We start from the raw sequence: 23,270 nt of genomic DNA, 5'->3' as shown, positions 1-23,270 counted from the left end.
ATGCACAACTTTACCTATATCTATCATATGTACAACTTTACTGTTGTTAGTCCTCAAGTTTTAATTCATGGATGTTCTTCTTGATCTAACTGTCAAAACAGCACCAACTTGTGATGAAAGAAGAGTTACTATCATCATGCACAAAGATCAGTAATACAGTTTTAGAAAACATGCATACAAAAAACCTTCTATTTAATAAGTTCTGTATAATTTACATAGTCAAGTATTAACATGACTACATTGGTCAGTGTAAAGTCAGTCATGTCTAAAGCCTCTACAAGTTTTAAGCACAGCTACTGACGTTCTCAATTTTACCCTTTCTTTCCTCCCCTCTCCAAAAGCAGCTGCTTTTCCACTTGTAGAGTATGGCTACAAGACAATACATAAAAATACTTGGAGCCACTAGACAAAAAAGCATTTGGGAGAACTAGAGACAAGGCACCCATACTGACAGACTGCTTGACTTCATATAGCTAGATCAGTACAAAGCACAGAACTTACCACAAACACTAGGTATGCATGCAACATTTCCAAAGGACTCAAGATAGTACATTCTCCACCAAGAACTGCTGTTAAGTAATTTAATTCCTATACAAATATGTTATTCTGATCTTCTTTTACTAAGTTCTGTGTATAAACAGCCTTTCAGGTCAAGTCTGACTATCAACAATACACCCTTTTCTTTACACAGAAATATTTTTCTTAGATCAAGATGACAAGCAGATTGCTTACAGTCTAACTTGTACAAGAAATTACTTACAAATACAAAAAACTATCAAAGAGGAATAGCCATCAAGCCACATTAAATTTTGTCTAGTAGCTATCTAGCTCCAAAGAGGTAATCCTGTTTCAGTTTGCGTATGCAATAATCTAAAGCTTTCATAATAGCTTGAATTGTAGATGTAGAAGACAAAGAGCATCTCCAAACTCGTTTGTGAGAAAGAAAAATGAAAACACCACATGACCAACCTCTAGCACAGCGCTCAAGAACCTTAAGCAGAGTAAAACAGTGAGGGATTTTTGAAGTCACAGGATACTTCTGGTCATAACCCTTGCAAATTATGTACTGCCACACTGCATGATGCAAAGCCATAAAAGAAAAATCTAACTGACTTTCATGGAATCTAACAAAAGATACCAGAAAAAAAAAAAATCACTATTTTGTCAAATAAAATAATGCACTATACAGTGAAAGCTGGTTTGCAATTTGATACTAAGCAAGAAGATAGCAGTAAGATTTTCCTTTTCCAGACATTCCACAAGCCAGGAACATAGTCTTCTCCTAACTTTTAAAAATGTTTTTTTTTTAAAAATTGTTTTTTATTATTTGTATCATTGTTTTCTTACAGAAGGATAAAAATATTTCCTAACTTCCCATAGAAGGAAGCAGTAGTCTTCAGATTCAAACTCTGGAGCCTATCAAAATGAGAACCCAGAAGATTAAAAATAAACAAGACACCATTCATGAATATATACTAACATACAGATATGCCACAAATATTGACAGCACTGAACTGAATTTAATAACAAACAACATATGGATCTAAACAGCATGAAAACTAGGCATAAAGACATCAAACCAATAAGCTAAAAATTATACATTTAAGAATAAGTTACATAAAAGTAGACATTAAAAGCTTGAAGCCAAAATATTTTTTGAAATACTACTACTGAAGTTGAAGCTAATTTACTAGCCTTCATCAATATGTGCAACACTTGAAAGTAAATACAGCTGATCAGAAAACAAGAGCCTGGAGTATTTTTATACTACAAAATCATATTTAGTGCCATTGGTCTAAAAGGAAGCCTATACAAAAATTTGATAAGCAGTCTTAATACCAGTCTATGCAGGAGTATGAAGACATCATTCAAATGCCTGGCAACACAAATCAGAGAGTAAATACTGTGTAAAGATATCCCCAAAATGTTCAAGTCTAAAAGGTGAAAGCTCTCTCTTTGAGAAGTTTCCTATAAGTGGGGACTAATTTCTACAGAGAAGGCATAAATGAAGCAATGACATGGTGGTCAAACAGCCAACAGATTCTGGTACATATTTATGTACATTTCTATATAATGAAAATAAGTCTTAGAGAACTAAGTAAAGCAGAATCGTATCATTTCTGCCTTGGAGAACTTTCCTCTACAGAAGGAAGCACATTACCATTTATGTTCCAAAATCTGGAATCCCTCTTTACCTCATGTATTGGAAGTTTCTTACCATGCAAGAAAACTAATCCCAAGGGTTTGAAGCTTTCTTTTGCTCTATGCTGCACAAAAGTGGAAATCAACATGCAGCCTAGCAAAAGAGCGACACGTATGCAATTCATTCAAGCAACCAATATGTTAATTAATACTGAAGAACTTGAACCGAATGACCAAATGCCAAAGCCATGAAGCAGCATATAACCCAAACATGGTAACTGTGGCAGCTAAACACACACTGCAATGACAGATAAACGTTCACCTTGATAAGCTAATACTTATCATTCCATAAACTTGTAGACAGTTTACATTAACATGGTTTTTTATCTTCAGAATACACTGAAGGTTAAGTATTAAAGAATTCACTGGTGGTGAAATTCTCATGTTCCAGAGCACTGGCTTTAGCCTCTGACTGCTGTTCAAGCTTCTCCACCATCTCTTTCAAGTGGTTCTCATCTTTGAAATAATACACATACAAGTTTCTTTCCATCTGATGCAGCTTATTGGACGCTAAGAAGTTTCTCTTTGACTTCACATCAGCAGTAAGATCCATAATTAGTTGATTTAGTTTATTTAAATCACCTTCCAGTTGATGAAACTGCTCAGTAAGTTCCTAACAAAAGATACACAACACAAAAATGTTATTTTTGTATCATTAATACACCAAAAGATTTTCATATTTCTAGTTCAATTGCTTTTGGAAGCCTTTTTTTTAAAAAAAAAAATAAGTGAAAAATCATTAAAAACAATATTGTATGATAAATCCTGTATATGTAGCTGTGGATCTGCATGTATCTGCATCAGGTTATGAAAATGTAATTTAATTTCCTTCCTTACTAAAACAGATGAATTAAGACTGTAAGAACCTGTCCTCCAACTATATAGATGGTTGAATAACACTGCCTATCAAGTCTTCATTACTAGTCAAAAGGGAAAAAAAATCAAACAGAAAAGCAATTTAATTTTAATGAGATAATTGCAAAATATAGTTCTCCTAATTGTCATTCTTATGATAGTTCAGGGTAAGCAGGTTAGTTACCTACTTGCACATTATTTCCCTATAAGAACTATTTTTCCTGATACCAATAGAAAAATGTGTCACTGTTTTAAGTCACTTGGAGCAATGAAGAGTACGCTGATAGAGGCAAAAACCTTTAATCCCTAAGAAGGCATTGTTCTAATTACAAAGAATAATTTATTTGTAAGACTGTTCTGTATGTTGTGAATAGAGTCGAATATTATTAATTACATATTATTCATGTATTTTCTACCACCAATTGAAACCAATAAATTATTCCCTGCCAACCTATGCAAAATCCCACACTTGCTAAGAACACCACCACCCGCCCATCATCATTACACTACTAAGTTTGTTGATGACATGTTGTGGCCATTTTATGCCTACAGCCCTTATACCCGTCTCAGTAAAAAAGCACAACAAGCACGGATACAATCATTTAATGACGACATGAGGACATACCCGACTGGCGAGTAGTATCTGATTTCCTCCGCAGTACAGAGCATCACGAAGGGCATTTACATCACTGTCCAGTTTGGACAACAAGAGAGACTGCTCCTGAGAAGACACTGCTAGCTGCTCTTCTGCTGTCACACAATCCTGATTTAATTTCTGAGCCATCTGTTCCAGGTTTTTGTATGTTTTAAACAGTTGTTTTTTGTTTTCTCCTTCCAAAAGCTGGTAGAGCCTGGAACAAATGAAGTTAGACACAAGCATTTTTAAGTTACTTAAGCATTCCTGGCATTATCAGTCAAGAGAAGATCTTCATGTTGAGAAGTTCAAGAAATATGTAGATATGGTATTACAGAATATGGTCTAATGGGCAATACTGGTGGTAGGTGGATGGCTGGATTAGATGATCTTAGAGGTCTTTTCCAACCTTAATAATTCCGTGATTCTAAATTAGACTGAGGACCAGCAAAGTACATAAGTTGTAAGAGTACTGCTGATATAATGCTGTATCTGCCACTGATATGTACATAGGTCATGAGTGATCCACAGGACTCCAAAATATTCCAAATGGCAAGCAACAGCAGTGAAATATGTTCTTATTAACTGTGACTTTAATATCGATGCCAACTCATTCAAGAGGATGACAACACACTCTTTTGCAAACTATTTCCTACACTTCAAGGACAGCATTGCTGAGAAAATGCCAGAACTCCATGGCCAGTGAGAAATTAAAAAAAAAAATCTTTATGAAATTTTAAAGCTTACTGCTTTCTATCTATGGAAAGACCACTAAGGAATTCTACACTGGGTTATGAGTCATGCAAAAGACAGCAATATTTTGCTATAACTAAACAGAACCATAACTTAACACTACATCAGGAACAGTCACTTCTCTCACTGCTGCTAACTTGATCAGTTGCTACTGCCACCTCTGCATATTAAAGTCTCCAGAATTTGGAGAATCATTGAGCCCCAATTAGGTATCAGAGTGCTTTTAGGGAGAGAAGCACTATTTCAAAGGTAACTGAGTTTATTTCATCTACTGCTCATAAACCACTCAGGATTTACAACTCTGTCATGAGCAACAAGGTCAGCCTTTTTAAAGAATAAAAAAGCAAACAAGCAGTCAATAAACATTGTTACTTAGTCACAAAGAATCTCAATAATAAAACGTTACAGTTTTTCAACACAGACACAACTTGGGTAAAATGAATCCTACCTGATTCTGCCATTCACTGCTCAAGACTAAATTATCAATCAGTCAGCTACTAAAAAAACCACTTCAACAGTTTAAAGAAGGGGTAAAAGCCTAATATCACCTATAATTATAGAACACACCTAATGAAAAAGTTTAGGTACCTCGAAGTGACCACAACACAGTACATCCTGCTGTACCACCTGAGATACAGGAAGACTGAATCACTTTGATGGTGAAAAAAATCCTATATGGGCAACAGGATGCAGGTGGCAAGTCAAGCAGTACCAATGAGCTAAACACATTTCTTACATCCCAGGAGTTGTTCCTCTCCTCCATCACATAAGGAGTTTTGTAGGCTGAGCAGATGAGGCCATGGATATTGCCTGGGATATTACTGCTACTAACAGCTCTCTGCACCTGCACTTCTGGAAAAGCCTTCAAGATGTCTGATTTTGCTAAACATTCATTACATTCTCAATATTGCTTAGAAATGCTTTGGCAATGTTAACATCTCATACCTTGAAAGCTTCAATTCTGGAAGAATTTCAAACATTAAGTAGCTATGGCAAGTAACTAATAACAATTGAGAATGCTTTGCTTACCTACATCTTCCCAACTTAATTAAAAAAAAAAATAAAAAAATCAAGGTTCACTTTAACACTTACCTACAAGAGAAATCATCCTTTGAACCAATAGCGTTCCTTGGCTTTGCAAGTTCAGTTTGCTTAGATAACACCTCTAGTCTCTGCTGCATCTCATTACTGCTCTGTTTCAGAGATTCTATCAGATTCTCAAGTTGACAGTGGATGTCTTTGTGTTTCTTCAATTCAGTGTCATAGGCTAGCTGAATAAGTTCAAGTGACGCTTTCTGTCTTATCAGATGGCTGCAGATCTCATCCTGTTTAGAAGCGAAATGGTCCTGCTGAGAAATCTCACGATCCAGGGCAGCCATTACCACTGGCGCAGTGAACAGCTGTGCATGCTCTTTCAGAAGGGAAGGCAGATCTTTGCTGTTTATTTCAGCTATCTGTTGCTTAATCGTAGAGATTTCATCATTTAAGCTAGATATTTTGGCCTCGACATTTTCTTGCTTTTCAATACCCTGCATAAAGCAAAACATATCAATCCCTTCACAGTTCCCTCAGATTTTTGTTCACCTTTCTTCATTCTGCTTTCCTAACACATTTCCTCAGGTCACACAAGAATCATGCACTCACATGAAGATCAAAGCATCATCACAATTAAATGAGAACTCTGCAAGCAGCTTTACAGACTTACTTCACAATATACAAGGCAAATACAGATTTAAGATGGTAGGCATCGTATATATTTTGAGAAATAATTAAATCTGCTCTACTGCAGAGCCATGAAACACTTCATCACAGAAAAACTGCATCTGTATTTTAGTTCACACCTAGATTTCAATCAGATCTAACTGAAATGTCACATGCAAAAAAGTTTACATTCAGCCAGATGACTATCAATACTGCCCATCAGAACCTTTTTCAAATGACTCTAATCAATCAAGCACAATATGCCTGTCCACAAATGAGAACATACCAACATAATGCCTCAAGTTAGTCCATGACTGCAGTATAAGCTAATTTTCCTCCTTCTGTTACAAATCCCTCACATTCGTAAATATCACATCTGCCCATCACTCGATGGGACACCTGTGGGATTTCAACGACACAACTCATTGTTTTGGTATCTAAAATATATCAACGTTATGTCTCCACGTTATAAATTCCCAAGTCACTGAACTAAAACCTGGAGGTTTTTTTTCCCCTATAGGAAATATTAACAAGAATATATATCACAGTAGCCTCCATAGGCAAAATTTAAAGTTAAGGTTTTGATTACTGTACAAAACAATGGAGACAGTTACAACTTGAAATTGTAGAGTTTAACAAAATTAGAAAGGTACTACTAAGAATCAGGTTTTTTTAATGTAATAAACTCCAGAATGTAGAATTCAAGGTACTCTGTCATACTGAAAAAACTCCTAAGCTAGCTCCTAGTCACTGGAGCCACTTCACAAGTACAAAACTAAAACCTCAATAAGTGCAATTCCACTATGTAAAAACAGTAGAACTAATAATTCAAAAGCATGCCTCTCTCTCTTTAAAACTCTACAGCCTTATAAAGCCATTTGCCACTTACCTTGCTCTTTGAGGACTGCAGCATGCTCTCTGCACACTCTATAGCTGAATTTAAGCTCTCTTCTTCAGCTTGCAACTCAATTAGCTGATGCTGAGCACAAATGTACGCTGCCTGGAGGCTGGCAATCTCCTGACTCTTTCCACAAGCTTCAGTAGTCTCAGCACAAGTGACACGTTTGCTAGTATCTGCAAGCTCAAAGTTGTCTTCGTGCAAATTTTCAGCCAATTCTGACATGCCCTGATAAAAATGCTTTTTTGCATATGAGGCAAGTGCTGCAGTGCAGTGCTCTTCCTGAGACAAATACTTGTCCAAGGAAAGCTGGGAAAAAAACACTGGATGCAAACCTGATCCTTGTTCTGAAGCCGAAGCAGTGAAGAAAGAGGCCAATTTCTTGACTCTATCCACAAGAGACTGCAGTTCATTATTAAGCTTATTATTTGCTGCAGTAAACAGTTCCAGACCTTCTTTCAAATCTCTCTGTGTTTCTTCCTCTTTGATTTTTAGTGTCTGTAACATGCTGCTGTTTTCAGAAATCATCATCTGAAGCTTATTATGCCGATGGATTGTAAGACTTTTCACTTTCTGAAGAGCTTGAAACTCATCCTCTAATTTCTTAAGATCCTCTTCCTTCTCTTGTCTGTTGCCTGAATCTGCTGGCTTACAGGTTTTAAGGGCTTCATCCAATGCATTTCCTTCTAAAATGGGCTTTCCAGACTCGAGAAGACTATTAAAATCTTGCAGTTCTTTTTCAGATAACACATGCTGCTCATTTACAGTTCCACAAAACCACTCCAGAAATGATTTGTCTTCTGAAGACTCAAACAGCCAGTCAAAATCCTCTCCATTGAGCTCAATGGCTTTTGGATATCCAATTTTCTTAAGAATTTCCACAAACTCCTTCCCACAGCTCATGATTTAAGTATTTTTGAAAGCAGAAAAGATTCAAATATGTGGAAAATTTCTAGGGGATTATTCTAGCGTGGGCTTTTTTTGGTCATTTTAAGGGAATACTCAGTATTTTAACACAGAAGTGTGTGCATAGGAAAGTGAAAGTAGCATATCACACCACAGAACTGAACTCTACCATGGGCTACAATTGTTAGTAAGACCAGAAAGCAATTTTTATTTCAAGGATGTCTTAGGGCATTCCTGTCCTGATCTGATAACCAAGACGTTTCTTGACAACAATTACATCCCAAATATTTGCAAAAATATATCGTTTTGCACAGCGAAGGTGACTTTAAGACTAAAATCGAATTTCACCATTAATTCTAAACTAACAGATCCACGCAAATAGCGAGCACATCGTTGCCCTGCTGGAGTGTCTCACTTTGATAGCTTCCCACACCCTTAATTTAAGTCTTTTTAACTCCTCCAAAACGAGGGAAGCTTTCAGTCTGCCCTAAAAATAAAGCTAGAAGACACCAAACAAAAACTCAAACTCTCGTTTGTATCTTTTACTTCAGCAGCGAACAGAATCTTGTCCTCTAAGGCTTCGTCTTTATATTTCCCTCTGAAAATAGAGCAAGAAGTCCTTTACCATACAAATACCAAAGCAATTACAAGAAGGTCCCTCGGAGCACGCACTCTGTGGTGCAACCAGGCACCGAAGGGCAGCCTTCAGACCAACAGCCCCGACGGGACGCCGGGGGCCGCTTCCCTCAGGACGAGGAGCAGGCAGCGTTACTCACCACGGCGCGGTACCACGGCGCGGTGCCCCAGCGCGGGCGGGCGGGCGGGATGGGCCGCAGCACTGAGAAGCGCTCGGGCAACCCTCCGCGAGGCGAGGAAACGGCGGCGGGCTGCGAGAAGAGGGAGGGGCGGGCGGCCGTTATGGCGCCAACGGTCAAAACGCCCGCCGCGCGCCACTCTCGCGCAGCCTCCATCCGCTGAAGCCCACTGCGCACGCGCGCATCTCCTCCTCGCGAGCCGTCTGCCTGCCGCAGAGGCGCGTGCGCGCCGCGCCGCTCCTACGGGGCAGCCCTACGCGGGGCTTGGCCGGAAGCCGCCGTGACGTCATGCGGGCGGGTTGCCCGCGCGCGGCGGCCGTTAGGTGTGCGCTGTGGCGTTCTGTCAGCGTGGGTTTCGGCCTCGGTTCTCGTTGTGGCCGCTCGTGTGCAGCCCTGTACCGCAGCCTGTGGCTTTCCTGCTGTCCCCCAGCGTAAAAGGAGGGTAGCGGTGTCTGCCAATTAACACGGCTCGGTGCTGAGCAAACGGCACCGGACTGCGGTGTTCGGGGCGCAGCCTGAAGCTGAGCAGTGCAGAGGAGGGCTTGGCGTTTGCCTGTAGAGCCGTCGTGCTTGCAGTGGAATTGGCCTGTGAAGCTGCTCTCAGAAAACAAACAAACAAACAAAAAACCCTGCAACTAATTTTTTATACTTTTGTAGTGTTTTTAATAGGGAAAATTATACTGAGGCAGCTGGTGATGTGAACAGGCAGTAAATGCTGGGTGGGAGAACACTGGAAATGCCTGGCTGGGTCAGCGGTGCTGCTGACTGGTCGGTCCTCTGTGGCAGCAGAGGATTGGTCAGCACAAACCTGGACACCTGTAGAGCCCATAGGCACTGTGTTGGTGCTTTCCTCATGCCTGCTGCTTTCATCTTTTCATGGTCTTGACCACCAATTTGTCTAATCCCTTTTTGAATGTACTGATGCCATCCAAAGCTTTGCAGGCCAACGAATGCCAGAACTTCACTAGCTGCTGCTTTAAAAATACACTTTCTTTGGTGTTTTTTTTTTTTTAAAAACTATTGCCTCCTTCATTTCATCAAATGACTGTTGGCTCTAGCACTGCAGGATTTGGTGAACATCAGCTCTGCATTTATCTTGCCTCTTGTCTTCCTAAAAATTGAGAAATCACAAGTAAACATTCCATCAGGTTTGTCCTCTGCAATATGAAAAATTGCAAAATTTGACCTTTGCAAGGAAGTGCTTGATTACTTCAATTGTCTTTTTTCTGCACCTTCCACACTGTTGCTGTGCATTTCTTCATAGGATCATAGCATGGCTTGGTTTGGAAGGGACCTCAAAGCTCACCCAGCCCCAACCCTCTGCTATGGGCTGGTTGTCCCACCACATCAGGCTGCCCAGGGCCCATCCAACTTGGCCTTGAGCAACTCCAGGGATAGGGAACCCACAGCTCTCTGGGCAGCCTGTGCCAGGGCATCACCACACTCTGAGCGAAAAAAATTCCTGCTGATGTGCAATCTAAATCTCTCCTCTTTCAGTACAGAACCATTCCCCCTTGTCCTGTCACCATCAACTTGTGTAAAAAGTTGATTTTCCTCCTGCAAATGTTGTTTTCCCCTCTCATTTCTTGAGATGAAGAGACAGGATGCACACAGGCCTCAGGGCATGGATGCGCCAAGAGATTTTGTAGCAGCAAAACCCTACCTTCTGCTCTGGTTCCCGTGCACTTCCTTATGACACTTGCAGTTTTCTTTTAAGCTTTTTGGCTTACTCTGCCTGTTGAGGCAACAAACACCTCTTAGCAATGATTGCAGGACCTTTTGTGAGGGCTTTTTCTGAGTTTAGAATCAAGTAAAGTTTTTACTAACAACTGGAGCACCTTTTGTTAGACAATCCTTAAATTTAGCTGCTTTCATTTCCTGTTTATGTTTCACATGCCACGTTTTTCTGGTCTTTCCTATTTGCCTCACCGTAGCCTCCTTTACTCTCTCACTGAGTCATGCAGGAGGGTTTGAAACAGCGTTTCCTATTTGTGTCAGGCGTTTTACCTGGGCTTCTAATGCAAGATTTTTAAGCCTTCTTGGTGCCTTTAGGCTACTTCCTTTTGTACTACTTTTTAGGTGGTTGCAGGGTTGGGGTTTTTTTGACAACTTCTTCCCCATTTTTATGTAGTTTGTTTTCTTAAAATTCAGCATTTGTTTGCTTTATTTGCCTTGCTTTCTGTTGTTACACCATGCAGCTTAATTATGTTGTGGTTAACATCAGAGAGCACCTCTCCCACTAATAGCTCTCAAATCAGATCCTTCTGAAGACTAAATTCAGAGCTGTGTTTTTCCTTGTGGCTTCCAGGGCCAGTTATTCTAGAAATAAGTTGCATCCAGAAATTCTATCTCTACATTTCACCCTGGTGAGGCACTGACCCAGTCTGTATGTGGGTGGTTGAGCCCTCCCAGTACGTGTCCTAAATGTGCAGCTCCTCTAATCTCACTTAATGCAGCTGTTGAAATGAATCAATGTGGGGAAATGAGCAACCTCTCAGCACAGCTCAGGCTGATTTGCATGAGTTTTTCAAGATCAAAATCAGCACCTGAGTCGCCTGCAAAGTGCAGTATGGTGATTGAAAGCTTAGTGTGACCTGTGCAAGACACATTCGTGCATTAAACCCTGACCTGGCAGAGATGGGTAAAAACAGCTGTAGTAGTGAATTCTTTGCCATCAGATTCAGCTTGATACACAGGTGCAATTAGGCTAGCTGAAGTTTTCATATTGTCTTATGCATAGAGTGTGTTGTGTCTTTCTGATGGGGAAGGAGCAAAAGCATTCACTAGTATACTTCAAGAGACAGTGCTGTTTCAGTTCAGTTACTTGCACTAAAATGATCCTATGGCTGTGTTTTGGAGGCTCGTGCTTCACACTACTGCACTGCTTAGTCTGTTCAATAACATACATATCATTGTTTCTCGTATAAAAAATATGAAAGCAAAAGCAAATTTTGTATTTTTTTCATCTAGAAACTTTCCTAAAATTCCTCTGACCTGAGAGCAATCAAGCTCTGTAATGGAAGGCCACATCCTAGACGCAAGAAGATGGATGTATCTGAAAGAAGAGGATTTCATACAGTTCCTGGACTTCTGCAGCTCTACCTTCAGATCCCTGTGTGAGCAGCTTCTCTCATTACTTGCTCCCTCCAGACTCAAGCACTCCCTCCTGTCCTTACACAAAACACCATCCGCATCTGCTTAGCTGGGCGACCAGGAACGTACTGCAATTCTGAGCTGGTCTGGAGCTGCACAGGTGCTGGGCAGCAGCCACCTCGTGGAACAGTTGCCTCAGTCATGCCAGCCTTCGAGCTCAGGAAGCAATTTGGTTCTCTTTCTTCCCAGACATGAAATTTTCATGGAATTTTTCACCACTGATTATCATTGCAGCCTCCATCCTATCTCTGCTTTGTCAAATTTGGTCAGAATTAGCCTGAAGGTTCAAAAGTTATCAAGGAAAGAGGGGGGGAACAGATGGATGAAAGAGGAATTGACAGACAGCATGATCTCATAATCCCCGCTGGCATAGGAATTCAGGCTAGAATTGAAATATTTTAGGTCAGAACACTGTGCACTTAAACTTCTCATTTTGAAAGAACAAGCTTCTAATGTGAAACAAATTTTCATTTGTTAGACCATAGACCGGCTTTTAGGGGCAGAGATTAAACAACAGCCTTTCCCTACAAACATGTTACAATCGTATCTTTGACTTTTCTTACAGTCCTTTTTCCCATCCAGCCACAGCCCCATATGCTTCAGTGTTTCTTTCTGCAGCTCCTTATGGGTCAAGAATGTTTTTCTCTGATTCATTTTTTTCTCGGTTGTGTTCAGTCAAAACATAATTAAAGGCTTACCTTACCCTTTTTTTCCATTCCAGGAGCAGTTGTTTTGCATCTGTGTCCGAGCACCAGAGAGGCTGCTTAGATAGCGTGTTGTATTTACAAGCCATTTTATGGTGGATTCCAACAGATTAAGACAGAGACTTTTCTGGAAGGATGTCTGCAAGCTCTGCACTATCCCACCCGTGCCATGTTGCATTTGTTTCACTGCAAAACATGATGTAGTTGTGTCTGGTGCTCACTTGAGAAGCTATCGATTACCCACTGGCCCAGGCTGTGAAACACATACATAGGCTTCACAGCTGGTGAATATAAACCCTCCCACTGAGATACATCTGTCGTGAAGAGCTCACATAAAAGTATTTTGCTTATTATTGTTTTAGGTTTGGGGTTTGGTTTGGCTAAATAACAGCGAAGATGTAGAAATAAGTTTTTAGGTGGTGTAGCAGTGTGGAAGCTTTATGCAGCATGCAGGTTTTTAGCCAGTAGCAGCAGGATTTTAGAGGGGCCCAATGCAGATTGCAGGAGTGCCAGCCACTCTTTGGAAGCACTCTGTTAAAAGAAGATCATTGCTTTAAGCAAACTAAGGCTCTGAATTAAGCACAGCTTTTGAAGTGCCGTGTGAACTGTTATGATAATAAAGCCAGAATACAGAAATTTGGCACCAGCTCGCTGGCTCTCACAGGCACCTGTATTGTCTCTGGAGGAACAGATTTCATTCCGAAACCTTGTGTTCCCAGAAAAGCAGGTCACAGTGATTAGCTTTCTTCAGGCTTTATTGGATACGATGCCATAAGTAGAAAAAAGCACCTATACGATTGGACTGACACCGCTGATGTTATTTAGACATACAATGCACAAAGTTATTATTTTCTAAAAAAACTGTTTACTCTTCTGGCCCTGTTTTGGATTAAAAGTCCAGCAGGATGGGAAAGCACCAGCCTGCTCCTGCCACCACCTCACGCTGCTCTGCCTCTGCCATCGCATTCCAGCTTCTGCACACCAGGGCAGTGGCTGCTCTGCACAGCAGCAACACAAAGGAGCAGGAGCTTCTGGAGGCTTGCGGAGAGCTGCTCCCTCAGCCTGGGGAGCTGACACCTTAGTGAGCAAAAGGAAATGGACCCCATAGCCGTGGCAGTCTCTGCTATCACAGGCCCAGTCCTTTCTGGCACTAGTAATTTCAACCCTCCATTCCTTGCCTGTCCATCCATCGTAATCATACCATTCTTGCCATGCTGAGGTCCATGAAAGCACCGAGTTGATCACAATGCCTGGATGTGTAATAACAGTAATAACTGAAAACTTTGCCACTGAAACTGCTTTAAACAACCTCTTTTAGAGCAAGGCGATGGCCATCATTTTATTTATAATTTTATTTATTTTATTTATAATTTAAGGCTCTTTTCCATTTAAATCGGATGCAGAAGAAAAAGAACCAAAACCATTTTCTTACTGATAGTCAAGCTTCTGGACTTATTAAATTTCCATCATTAGCAAAATGAGGAAACTTACTTTTCTTATAAACAGCTGACAAGGCATTACAAATGTCATGAAAGAAACTGCACGGGTCTTAAACTGTGCAAGGCTCATCAAAACCGCGCCACAACATCACTCAGAATGCTGCTCCCATGTGGTTCTGTCTTGCACACAAGACACACCGCCAAAAGTTTGCTGCCCCTCTCTTTCTGTTGCAGATTTCAGCAGCACCTGGATGTCCTTTGGCACTTGTTATATATATAGTAGGGGGGCTTTCAAAGAAAGCTCTGCTAAAAAGATGGTCTCCTTTGGCATGAGTCTTTTCAGTGGCTCAGCTTCCTGACAATCTACATGCCATGATTTCAGACTAAAACTCCCATTTCTGTATTTTGAAGAAATCTAAATTTACAGCGCAACACTGTTGACAAATTGAAACGAAAGAATGTCTCACGCTGTGCTTGAAAATACAACACCACCATTTGCAAAAGCATTTCAGTTCTGTCTCCCTCTCATCTCCCCCAGTAACAAACTGAAATGCACACCTTCGTCTGGCTGTGGATTTCCCATTCAGCACAGCACACATGCAGAACCTGCAGGTCGCCTCGTACACATTTTTTCTCCCTTGTACAGAGCCAGAGTGATTTCAGGTACAATTATTTCAAACATTTAATACTAATGCATTTCAATTTGCACTTTGTTTTACAGGCCGGTTTGTCTTCAGAATTTAATAGTGGAAATTTATACGGCACCCATGGTTATAACAAATAACGTTAATGACTGTTAGGGTTACATTGGGCCAACATGTGTAAAAGAAATTTAATTTAAATTGCACTCCAGCCTGAATGCCATAGGATTAATTTGAATTGCTAAAACTCCATGAGCTCCTCATTAAGTAGTCATTAAAGCTATATGAAAAGATTTGCAAAGAGAAGAAACGCTGCATGCAAATAGAGATGACAATTTAAAAAGAAAAAATGAAACACAACAAAAAGGTAGAAAAGATTTGTGTTTATATTCTCACAAAATAACAATACAACACACCATTCCACGCGCTACTGAATGTAGCGAGCACCACACAGGTGTGCACACAGAACCTTTTCAATGTGGAACGTCAGGAAAGAAGGGGACAGACTCTTTAGCAGGGTCTGTGGTAATAGAACGAGGGGAAATGGCTTCAAGCTTAAAGAGGGAAGATTTAAATTGGATAAAAGGAAAGTCTTTTACAGTGCGAGTGGTGAGGCACTTGCACACTGGCACAGGCTTCCTAGTGATGTGGTTGATGCCCCGTCCCTGGAGACTCTCAAGTTGAGGCTGGATCAGGCCCTGGGCAACCTGATGTAGCTGAGCATGTCCCTGCTCACTGCAGGCGAGTTGGACTAGATGGTCTTCAGAGGTCCCTTCCAACTCTAACGATTCTATGATTCTATGATTCTATGACTCGGAGTGGATTTCCCTCCACTGCAGTCTTTTGCTGGGATTTGCAATAGTTGAGATAGAAAGAAGGGCCAAGATGACCAAATTCTCACATATTCTGTTCAGTATTTCCCCTCCATTGCAATTCTAGGTAGTAACGTAATACTCGGATGTTTCTTTGGCAGCTGCCAATTAACAGTACTACATTTAGTTGGTCACTTTGGCAATTTGGCTCATTTTGCTTTTGGTGAAACTTCATTTGGTTTCTGATGTGTTCACCCCATTCGTGTCTGTGGGGAGTACAGATCTTTAAGAGCATCTAAAGGCAGTCAGTTCTCCTTCCCCCAGTGCTGGGATGTGCAGTTTAGTGGCTGAAACAACCGCCTCGTTCCTGACTCTTACCATGTACAAGACCAATGGCCTGCAGCAGTAACAGAAATTAACAGCTTTCTAAGACTAAAATTACTATTCCTAGGTTAAAAGCCGTGACGCTTGTTTCCACAGTGCTCATCTGCAGGGACAAAACCACTCTCAGGTAGTTGCCACTGAGCGAGGATGGTGGCAACGTGGTGCAGTAATCACCTCTCTGGGGAGCGGAGGCTGCAGTAAAGGCCTCCAAGAAGAGCAGAATGACGCCCTGGGGCACCGCGTGGAGCACTGCTGCAGCCTGGGCTGGCACACAGCTCTGCATCCTCCTGTTCCAGTTCTGTGCTTTTGGCACTCAATTCACCAAAACTGGCCCCACCTGATGTACAGTAGGATGCTCCAAATTCTGATGTTCGTGGCTTTTATTAACTGTACATCGGTAGAAGTAGAGGGTATGGTGGGGATGGGCTGCCAGTTGGACTAGGTGATCTTAGGAGTCTTTTCCAATCTGAATGATTCCATGGTTCTGTGTCAATAAAAAATATTGTGGAGGGTCAGGAAAAGCGATAATTCTTTAAATTTTATGAAGGTTTTATCAGCATTTTTTTTTTCCATCCCAGATGTTAACTAAGAAAGAATCATTCATGATATGAAACCCATCAGATGAAGAACTCTGTCGTTCTTGTTGATTTTTGGGGGACAATTTATGTCTGTGGTATTCTAATGAAACTCACTCTGAGCCTAGATTGAGTTTCGTACAAAAAAGCCCACAGGATTCAGTCCCAGGCAACAACATGCTGCAACTTCCACTGGTCAAGCCCCACTCTTTTAGAAAGATAAGTAAGCCAGCCTCCATGGGATACAAGTTAGTCAGAGCTGGGATGGGAGTGAAGGCATATTCATCCTAATTGCAGCTGAGAATTTGCAGAAAAGTTAACCATTTGGGGTTGGATTTATGGCTCTCCCCTGTGATGGCACAGACCCACTCACAGCGCTGCCCCAGGAGCAGGGAAGGGCCAGCCCCGAGGCCAGGCCTTCGCACTCTGCATAAAGTCCTTTGCGATGGCGGCGTCTCTGCAGAGCCCTGCCCACACAGGGTAACGTGAAGGAAGAAAGATGAAGATAGAAGTGGGACCTCACCTGCCCAAAGCACAGTCATGACACAGAGCGGCAGATCTGCCAGCACGGTTGCTGCGTTTCATCTTGGAAAAAAACAAACAGCATTTGTTTCCATGAATGCTGTGGTTACAGGTAGCTGTGCGCACACCAATCCCTGCATGCGTGTACACACACGAACATGCACACAAAGATTCAGCTTGAAAATGAGCAAAACCAGGACGCCCTGCCCACCCCTAGGTGACACATCCCGGGGTGCCACCGCCACACACAGCGCAGTAAGATGTGCTCTGGAAGAAACTGCCAGCCTGAATGGCAGCGTGGTGCTGAGATGCCAGCTGGGAAGCCCGGCACCTGGAGCAGCTGTGGGGCTTCCGGCTGCTGTCCTGAACTGCCTGCAGACAAGGGGCTGCATCTGGAGGAAGCACTGCTTTACAATGGGGAGAAGAGCGCATCAAGAGGATCTTTTCACTGGAATAGCAGCCCCCACTGTAACAACTGGAAAAGTAAAAACAAATGAACCCTTTTTGTTTCCACTCAAGATTATTCGAGTAATTTTTATTGAAAATATAAGATCTACAAAGCCATGGATACCCAGCGTGGAAGAACTCATTAAGTTAGCACATTCATCTTTAAAAGGAAAATTTCAGGTTGACCTAAGGTACAATAATGTTCAATTTAAAATCTTGTCTTTCCTTCTGTAAGTTTCAAATCTCTTTTCATTAGGAGGTTCTGTGCAAGAGCTGCTTGTCACGAAAAGAAACACTTTACAATTCATGAACGTGTTCATTATAGAATAAATGAACAGCAACAATATACTAGCCTGTTTTTTTTTCCTGTTAACAGTCGTATGTTAAAGTAAACTCTTAGTTTTGTTTTGTTTTGTTTTTTCCATGATTTGGAAATTAGTTTCATATGCACCAAAGGAGCTAGTAATTTCTGCTGCTTGTCAGCTACACACAATGAGTATATTGCTGTGTGCTTTCCCCAACAACGAGGATTTTAGTAAAATGCAAGGTGTATACAACATAATACCAAAACCTGCATCACAGAAAAGGTTAATTGTTTTCTTATTCAGCTGCCAGAGTTGATAACCTTATGCCCCTCCCCAGAGCCAAAGTAGGGGTGGCAATCTGTTAGGTTATGTACATTAAACATATACATTTTCCTTGTTGGCAAGTTCCAAGCAGTAAGCGAGAGTGCAAACAAGGATCTGTAAGCTGCCACAAAATGTATTCGTATTTCTACTCGGTGTTGTAAGAGCCAAAGGGAGGACACGTATGTCAGATGTTGAAAGAACAACTGAATCTTTGTTTTTGATCATTATGGTCAGCATGTCATGAGGTCTTGTATCTGAATGCTAAAAATGGCACCACACTTGGACATCCCATAGCCTTACACAGTACATTTGTGTTTCCCTAGCCACTGAGCACTGGTCTCACAGAGACCCTGACTTTATAAGCTAACAAAATATAGATTTGGGTGCTGAAGAATCAAAAGGAGGGCTTATACAATTAACCCTCGCACCGAAACCTAAATTTAGGATTTTACTTAAAGCCACACTGAATCAGTTGTGAGAGGGTAAAGATATAAACACACCTCTCTACTTCATCGGTAGGAAGGTGGACAACTGACCATTCAAATGGAGGGTCTGGAAACAAAGCTTAGTTGTCCTTTAAACAATGAAAAGGAGAGGCATACATAAATGGTCACCAAGGCACAATATGACAAAGGTGAAGAGTCCCTGAGACTCTGGTCTGGGTCTGTACCATTCCCCTCCCTATACAAGTAAATGAGAACATTTAGGAAAATATAATACAAAATCTCTTACAGGAAATATAGACTACACTTGCTAAAATCACTTCCCTAAAAGTGTTTATAGCTTTTTTCTCTTTTTTTTTTCTTTTTTTCTTTCTTTTTTTTTTTCTTTCTTTTTTTTTTTTTTTTTTTTTTTTTTAAAAGACCTTCTTTAAACAGGTAATGCAAAGACTGGTCCATTTTTTCTTACCCGGCAAGCCAAGCTCTAATGACTTCACTAAGCAGAAGTTGTATTAAAATACATCTTCATAGTATTGCTATAATTTGGGTAAATATGTTCTGAACAGCTTGATGAGTACTAAATAAACTTTGCTGTTTTACAGCATACATTTAAATTTTTTGCACTTTTTTAAGAATAGAAAATGCAATTATAGTGTGCAAAAGAAAAAAGGATTAATTATCTTCTAGCTGAATACTGTATTTTTAAGCCATGCCTTCCATAAAAATGTATTGACATGTGTAAAAAGAAAAAAAAAATACAAGCAAACAGAAATTTCATTTCCCTGCAAGGAAAGATTAGCTATCACAATCTGGATCGCTTGAGTTCTGTATTTTTCAGACAAAGAAATGAAAAAAAAAACACCACCAAAAACACTGAAATGCTTCAATGTCATCCATTCCACAGTAACAGGTCCAAACTGCAGTGCTGCATTCTACTCCTCCTGTTAACATGGATGGAATGATTTGCTGCTGGTTGGATACTGAATACAAAAAAGCAGAAGAAAGTTGAGATCATCCCACATGAAGTCATTACTAGAGCTGGCTTTTCCCCCATTTTGAAGTACAGTAGTGACTTGTAAATATGACCTTTTCTAAAGATCATCTGTAATTTGAAGGTTTATCCGCCTGCTTTACCCAAACAACTGCTGAAAGAATTGATACAACAGAGCCTGCTATACAGGGTTCCATTTTCTTTTTTTCCATGTAAAAATACCACAAAGAGTAGTTTTAGGTTTTTGTATCTCCGAATCACTAACGCATGGTAGTTTCTGTTCATTCTTCCATGTTTGAAAATGATTTCTGCAAAATCAAAATAACTGTCAAACTTCCTTATGCCATGCTTCCAACAGTTTGAATTTAATACCTCTTGAATGGAATGACAATTTCTTTTCTTTAATTTGCAGTAGAGCTACATCAAGCTAGCTTTAAGTCACAACTGTACCTAACCACAGTTCTCTGCAACAAACCCATGATTTACAATATCTAATATTGTGGTTACAGTGCAGGGAACCGTGGGTAAGAAACCTCCATGTCAGAGTACTGTGGTTGGGGTTTCCCGGAAGAGTGGCAGTTGACACCTCTGGAATATTCATATATAAGTGCTTCAGTCAGATGGTCCTGAGTTGAACTGGTAACTCAGGCACTATGAGAGCCTGGCATTCAGTCTGCGGGAATGTGTGTAACCTCCATCGCTCGAGCCGCTTTGCAAACTGTAGTGGTCTTCAGCATCACTGGCACTTCCAACACTGTCCATTTCCCCGGGTGTAAACTCCATTCCTTCAATGTCTACTTCTAAAGAAAACGTAAGAAGTGTATTTTCAGAAACGCAGCTTCTCTAACAAGTAAACAGGGGCCAGCGCTGCCTGCGTAACCAACGTGCAGGTGGAACCTGAATCATTCATTTTCTGTAATTAAAAGAAGCCTGCAACGGTAGCTCCTGAGGTAAGTAGCATCTTGTCCACCTGAGAATTAAAATCCCTCCTGTCCTCGCCTACATAAATACACAGCAAGACATCAGCACCAAATGCTGTCCCAGAACAGTTCCAACCTGTTCAGAGATGCTGATCTTAAAAAACACACGAAGAAAACCCAAACCCTCTGGGCTCTGAGCTGTAGCACCACACGCGGCAGCTCAACCTGCAGGTGTCAGCTCGCAGTGACTGCGGTGCAGCCATCTGTCCTCCAAGAGCTGCACTGTGACCAACAGCTCCGTCTCCCACGGGCCCTGGAAAGGGCTGTGTGTGTGAGTCCCCACTGACAGACACACTGCTAACCAGAAGATGACAAAAGGTGATGGGGAGCTCCGACAGCTCACTCTTAAATGAAAACCAAATGTAGGAAACACTTGGTGATCACTGCACAGAAAATATTGTAACATTTCACAAGAAATGATGTGAAATCGATTTACTCACGCAAACGAATTAAGGCAAATAACTGTTTTGCAAAGAATATACAAAAGATGCCGTGCTTTTCGTTCTGTAGATTGCGTAACGGACAGTTTTGTCTGGGTTTTGTTGAAAACTTGATCTTAGTTCTAGATTGTGTATCGAAAAATTGATTTTTTTTGCTTCCCTGCTTCCCCCTCTTTCCCACAGCTGCAGGCCCCTCTGGGCAGCCCCCACGCACTTACCTTGTTCAGAGTCAGTGGATATTGTTGATCCCATACTGTCAGTGCGGATGCGCTCCATGCCCTGCACGGATAGCTGCTCCAACCTGCGTTTGAGGTAGCGGTGTTCCCGCTGTAATTGTTCTTTAATATTCAGAGCTTTTCGGTCCTGTTCTTCCAATTTCTTAAAGAGAGAGAGTATCAGTAAGCCAACAGATCGTACTTGTGTTAAAGCATCATAACTTTGGATCTTCTCCAATCAGTTCTTTTAGAGCGTGAATTGATGATCAGACACAATTATTTCTGTTACCACCCTGTAGAGCTCCGTGCAACTTCAGCTGGCCAGTCCGGAAGCGAATTGGTTTCACAGTAAAATACATGGATACAGTAAAAGAAAAGTATTCCTTAGGGACCCTTTTGCCACTAGCAAAAGCTTCTCAGCTAAGACTGAATGATTGTTGCCTTGGTTCTGGGGAATATTTAAATCATTTTGTCGGGCAAAACTGTCACCATCTTTGGTAACTAAAGCACGGCTCCGGTTTCAAGCAGAGTTTTATGGCTCTTTAGGTGAAACAAGAGAGTTATCGCCGTAAAGGAACCATTACAGGCTCCTCTGTGCTCCCTGTACTACCAGAGGCTATGGAAATAGTTACCATTTAAGAGTGCTTCATTATCAATACTCCAGTATTACTTTATATATGAAGTAGGAGGAATTTACCAACAATTCCCTTCATTCTTGCATTTCTTTTTCCTAGCACTTCTCTGATAACTCTATGATAACCCCCTAACAAAATCAGCACTATTAATCCAATACTTCTCAGCAAACAACCTGTGAATGAGTCCTTTCATGAATCAGCCCCAGATCTTTCCAGTTACTTGAATAAAATAAGGTGTTCATTTTGGAACGAAAAAGAATGCCTCACACTGCGTAGAACACAATGCACTGTTGGTAGAAAGGTAATAGCAGGGATACTCTCAGATCTCAGCTGAATGCTTTTCCAATCACTGATAGCTATTTTCAAAAACGGACTGCATAACTAAAGAAGAAGTAGAATGGATATGATTGGATCAAAAGCAGGAGCTACAAACAAAACACACACACACACAAAAGGCAATTCTTTTAATCTAAGTGATGAAGTAAATTACAGGTTCTGGCAGAAAAAGCACTTATAAGCTAGACCAAATTTCTCTTTGAGCAGTGTTTACATGACCACTGAGATGTAGGAGATGTATTGGGAGTGAATACAGCTGCTGCTGACTTTTCCCTACCATGTGAATGAACCTATGTGTGGGTTTCTAGAGGAGAGTGGGGTGGGACAGCACACAACAAACCACGAGCCAAGTGACTGCAAGGATTCTGCTGTTCTAATGCCAACCCCAAAGCAAATGTTTTTATCTTTGAAAACATAATTGATGTTACTCAACTCAGCAGCTTCCCACCTGAATGAAACCTAATTTCTGTAGCCTCACTGTGAGCCCAGGCCACACATTACTCAGATATGCATCATACATAGGAACACGATGTTACAATAAACAAATGGGGAGTACATCCATGTGCACAGCACACCAAATGTGCCCAACTGATCACATTTCCTTTTCCTCTATCTTCCTGGCTGTGGTCCCAAACTCCAACAACTCTTTCAGGAATGAACTCGGTGATTTGTATCTAGGAGACCCAAAACTGTCCGATCTCTCAGGGTAAGTTTCAGTGTATGGGCATGCGTGTGAAAAGTTCAGAACTAATTGCTGTGTTGGAAAGGCCGGGGCAGTGCCTGCTCTGACAGTGCAGCTGAGAGGTGGCTGTCCGAAAGCCTGCAGATCTGTTGGAGGGGAGCAGTCAGGCATCAGAACAGTGGAGGTGGGTTCAGTTAGAATCTCAAAAAGAAAACAAAACTTCAGTTTCACTTTTGAGAAAAGGAGTACATGGTACCGTGCACGACAGACTGGGAAAGAATCCGTTCCTAGCTTTGTTATCAGCAGCTGAAATGTTAACTGCATGGCTAATCTCTCACACTTGCCACTTGTAAAAACAGTTTTTCAATTTGTATGCATAAGCCCATGATAGGGGGGCAGCCCGAGACAAAAACCACACGCAGTGCCTTTCATGCATGTTAGCCTGAATTATAAACAAGCAGCCAAAATCTCCAATGGTCAA

General features: G+C 41.1%; 2 protein-coding genes across 2 annotated transcripts in view; both read right to left on the bottom strand.

Moving 5' to 3' along the window:
• Nucleotides 1–2,548: 2,548 nt before the first annotated feature.
• HAUS3 (HAUS augmin like complex subunit 3) lies at nucleotides 2,549–7,946 on the bottom strand (the record flags this gene model as incomplete). Its single annotated transcript, XM_079534153.1, has 4 exons — nucleotides 2,549–2,815; nucleotides 3,683–3,908; nucleotides 5,537–5,973; nucleotides 7,035–7,946. 4 exons carry the CDS (start codon nucleotides 7,944–7,946, stop codon nucleotides 2,549–2,551), a joined length of 1,842 nt encoding a protein of 613 aa, XP_079390279.1.
• Nucleotides 7,947–20,152: 12,206 nt separating this feature from the next.
• Nucleotides 20,153–23,270, bottom strand: part of MXD4 (MAX dimerization protein 4) — a gene marked incomplete at both ends in the record, with an annotated part of 35,183 nt that continues 32,065 nt past the window's right edge. Inside the window, 2 exons of the mRNA XM_079534229.1 lie at nucleotides 20,153–20,301; nucleotides 21,140–21,299. Coding sequence (XP_079390355.1) covers nucleotides 20,153–20,301; nucleotides 21,140–21,299 — 309 coding nt within the window. The remainder of the gene's footprint in view (nucleotides 20,302–21,139; nucleotides 21,300–23,270) is intronic.

This window comes from Tetrao urogallus (assembly GCF_951394365.1).
Source record: "Tetrao urogallus genome assembly, chromosome: 4".
Classification (NCBI taxonomy): Eukaryota; Metazoa; Chordata; class Aves; order Galliformes; family Phasianidae; genus Tetrao; species Tetrao urogallus.
The sequence above is the reverse complement of the archived record's forward strand: the minus strand, read 5'-3'. Positions and strand labels throughout refer to the sequence as shown.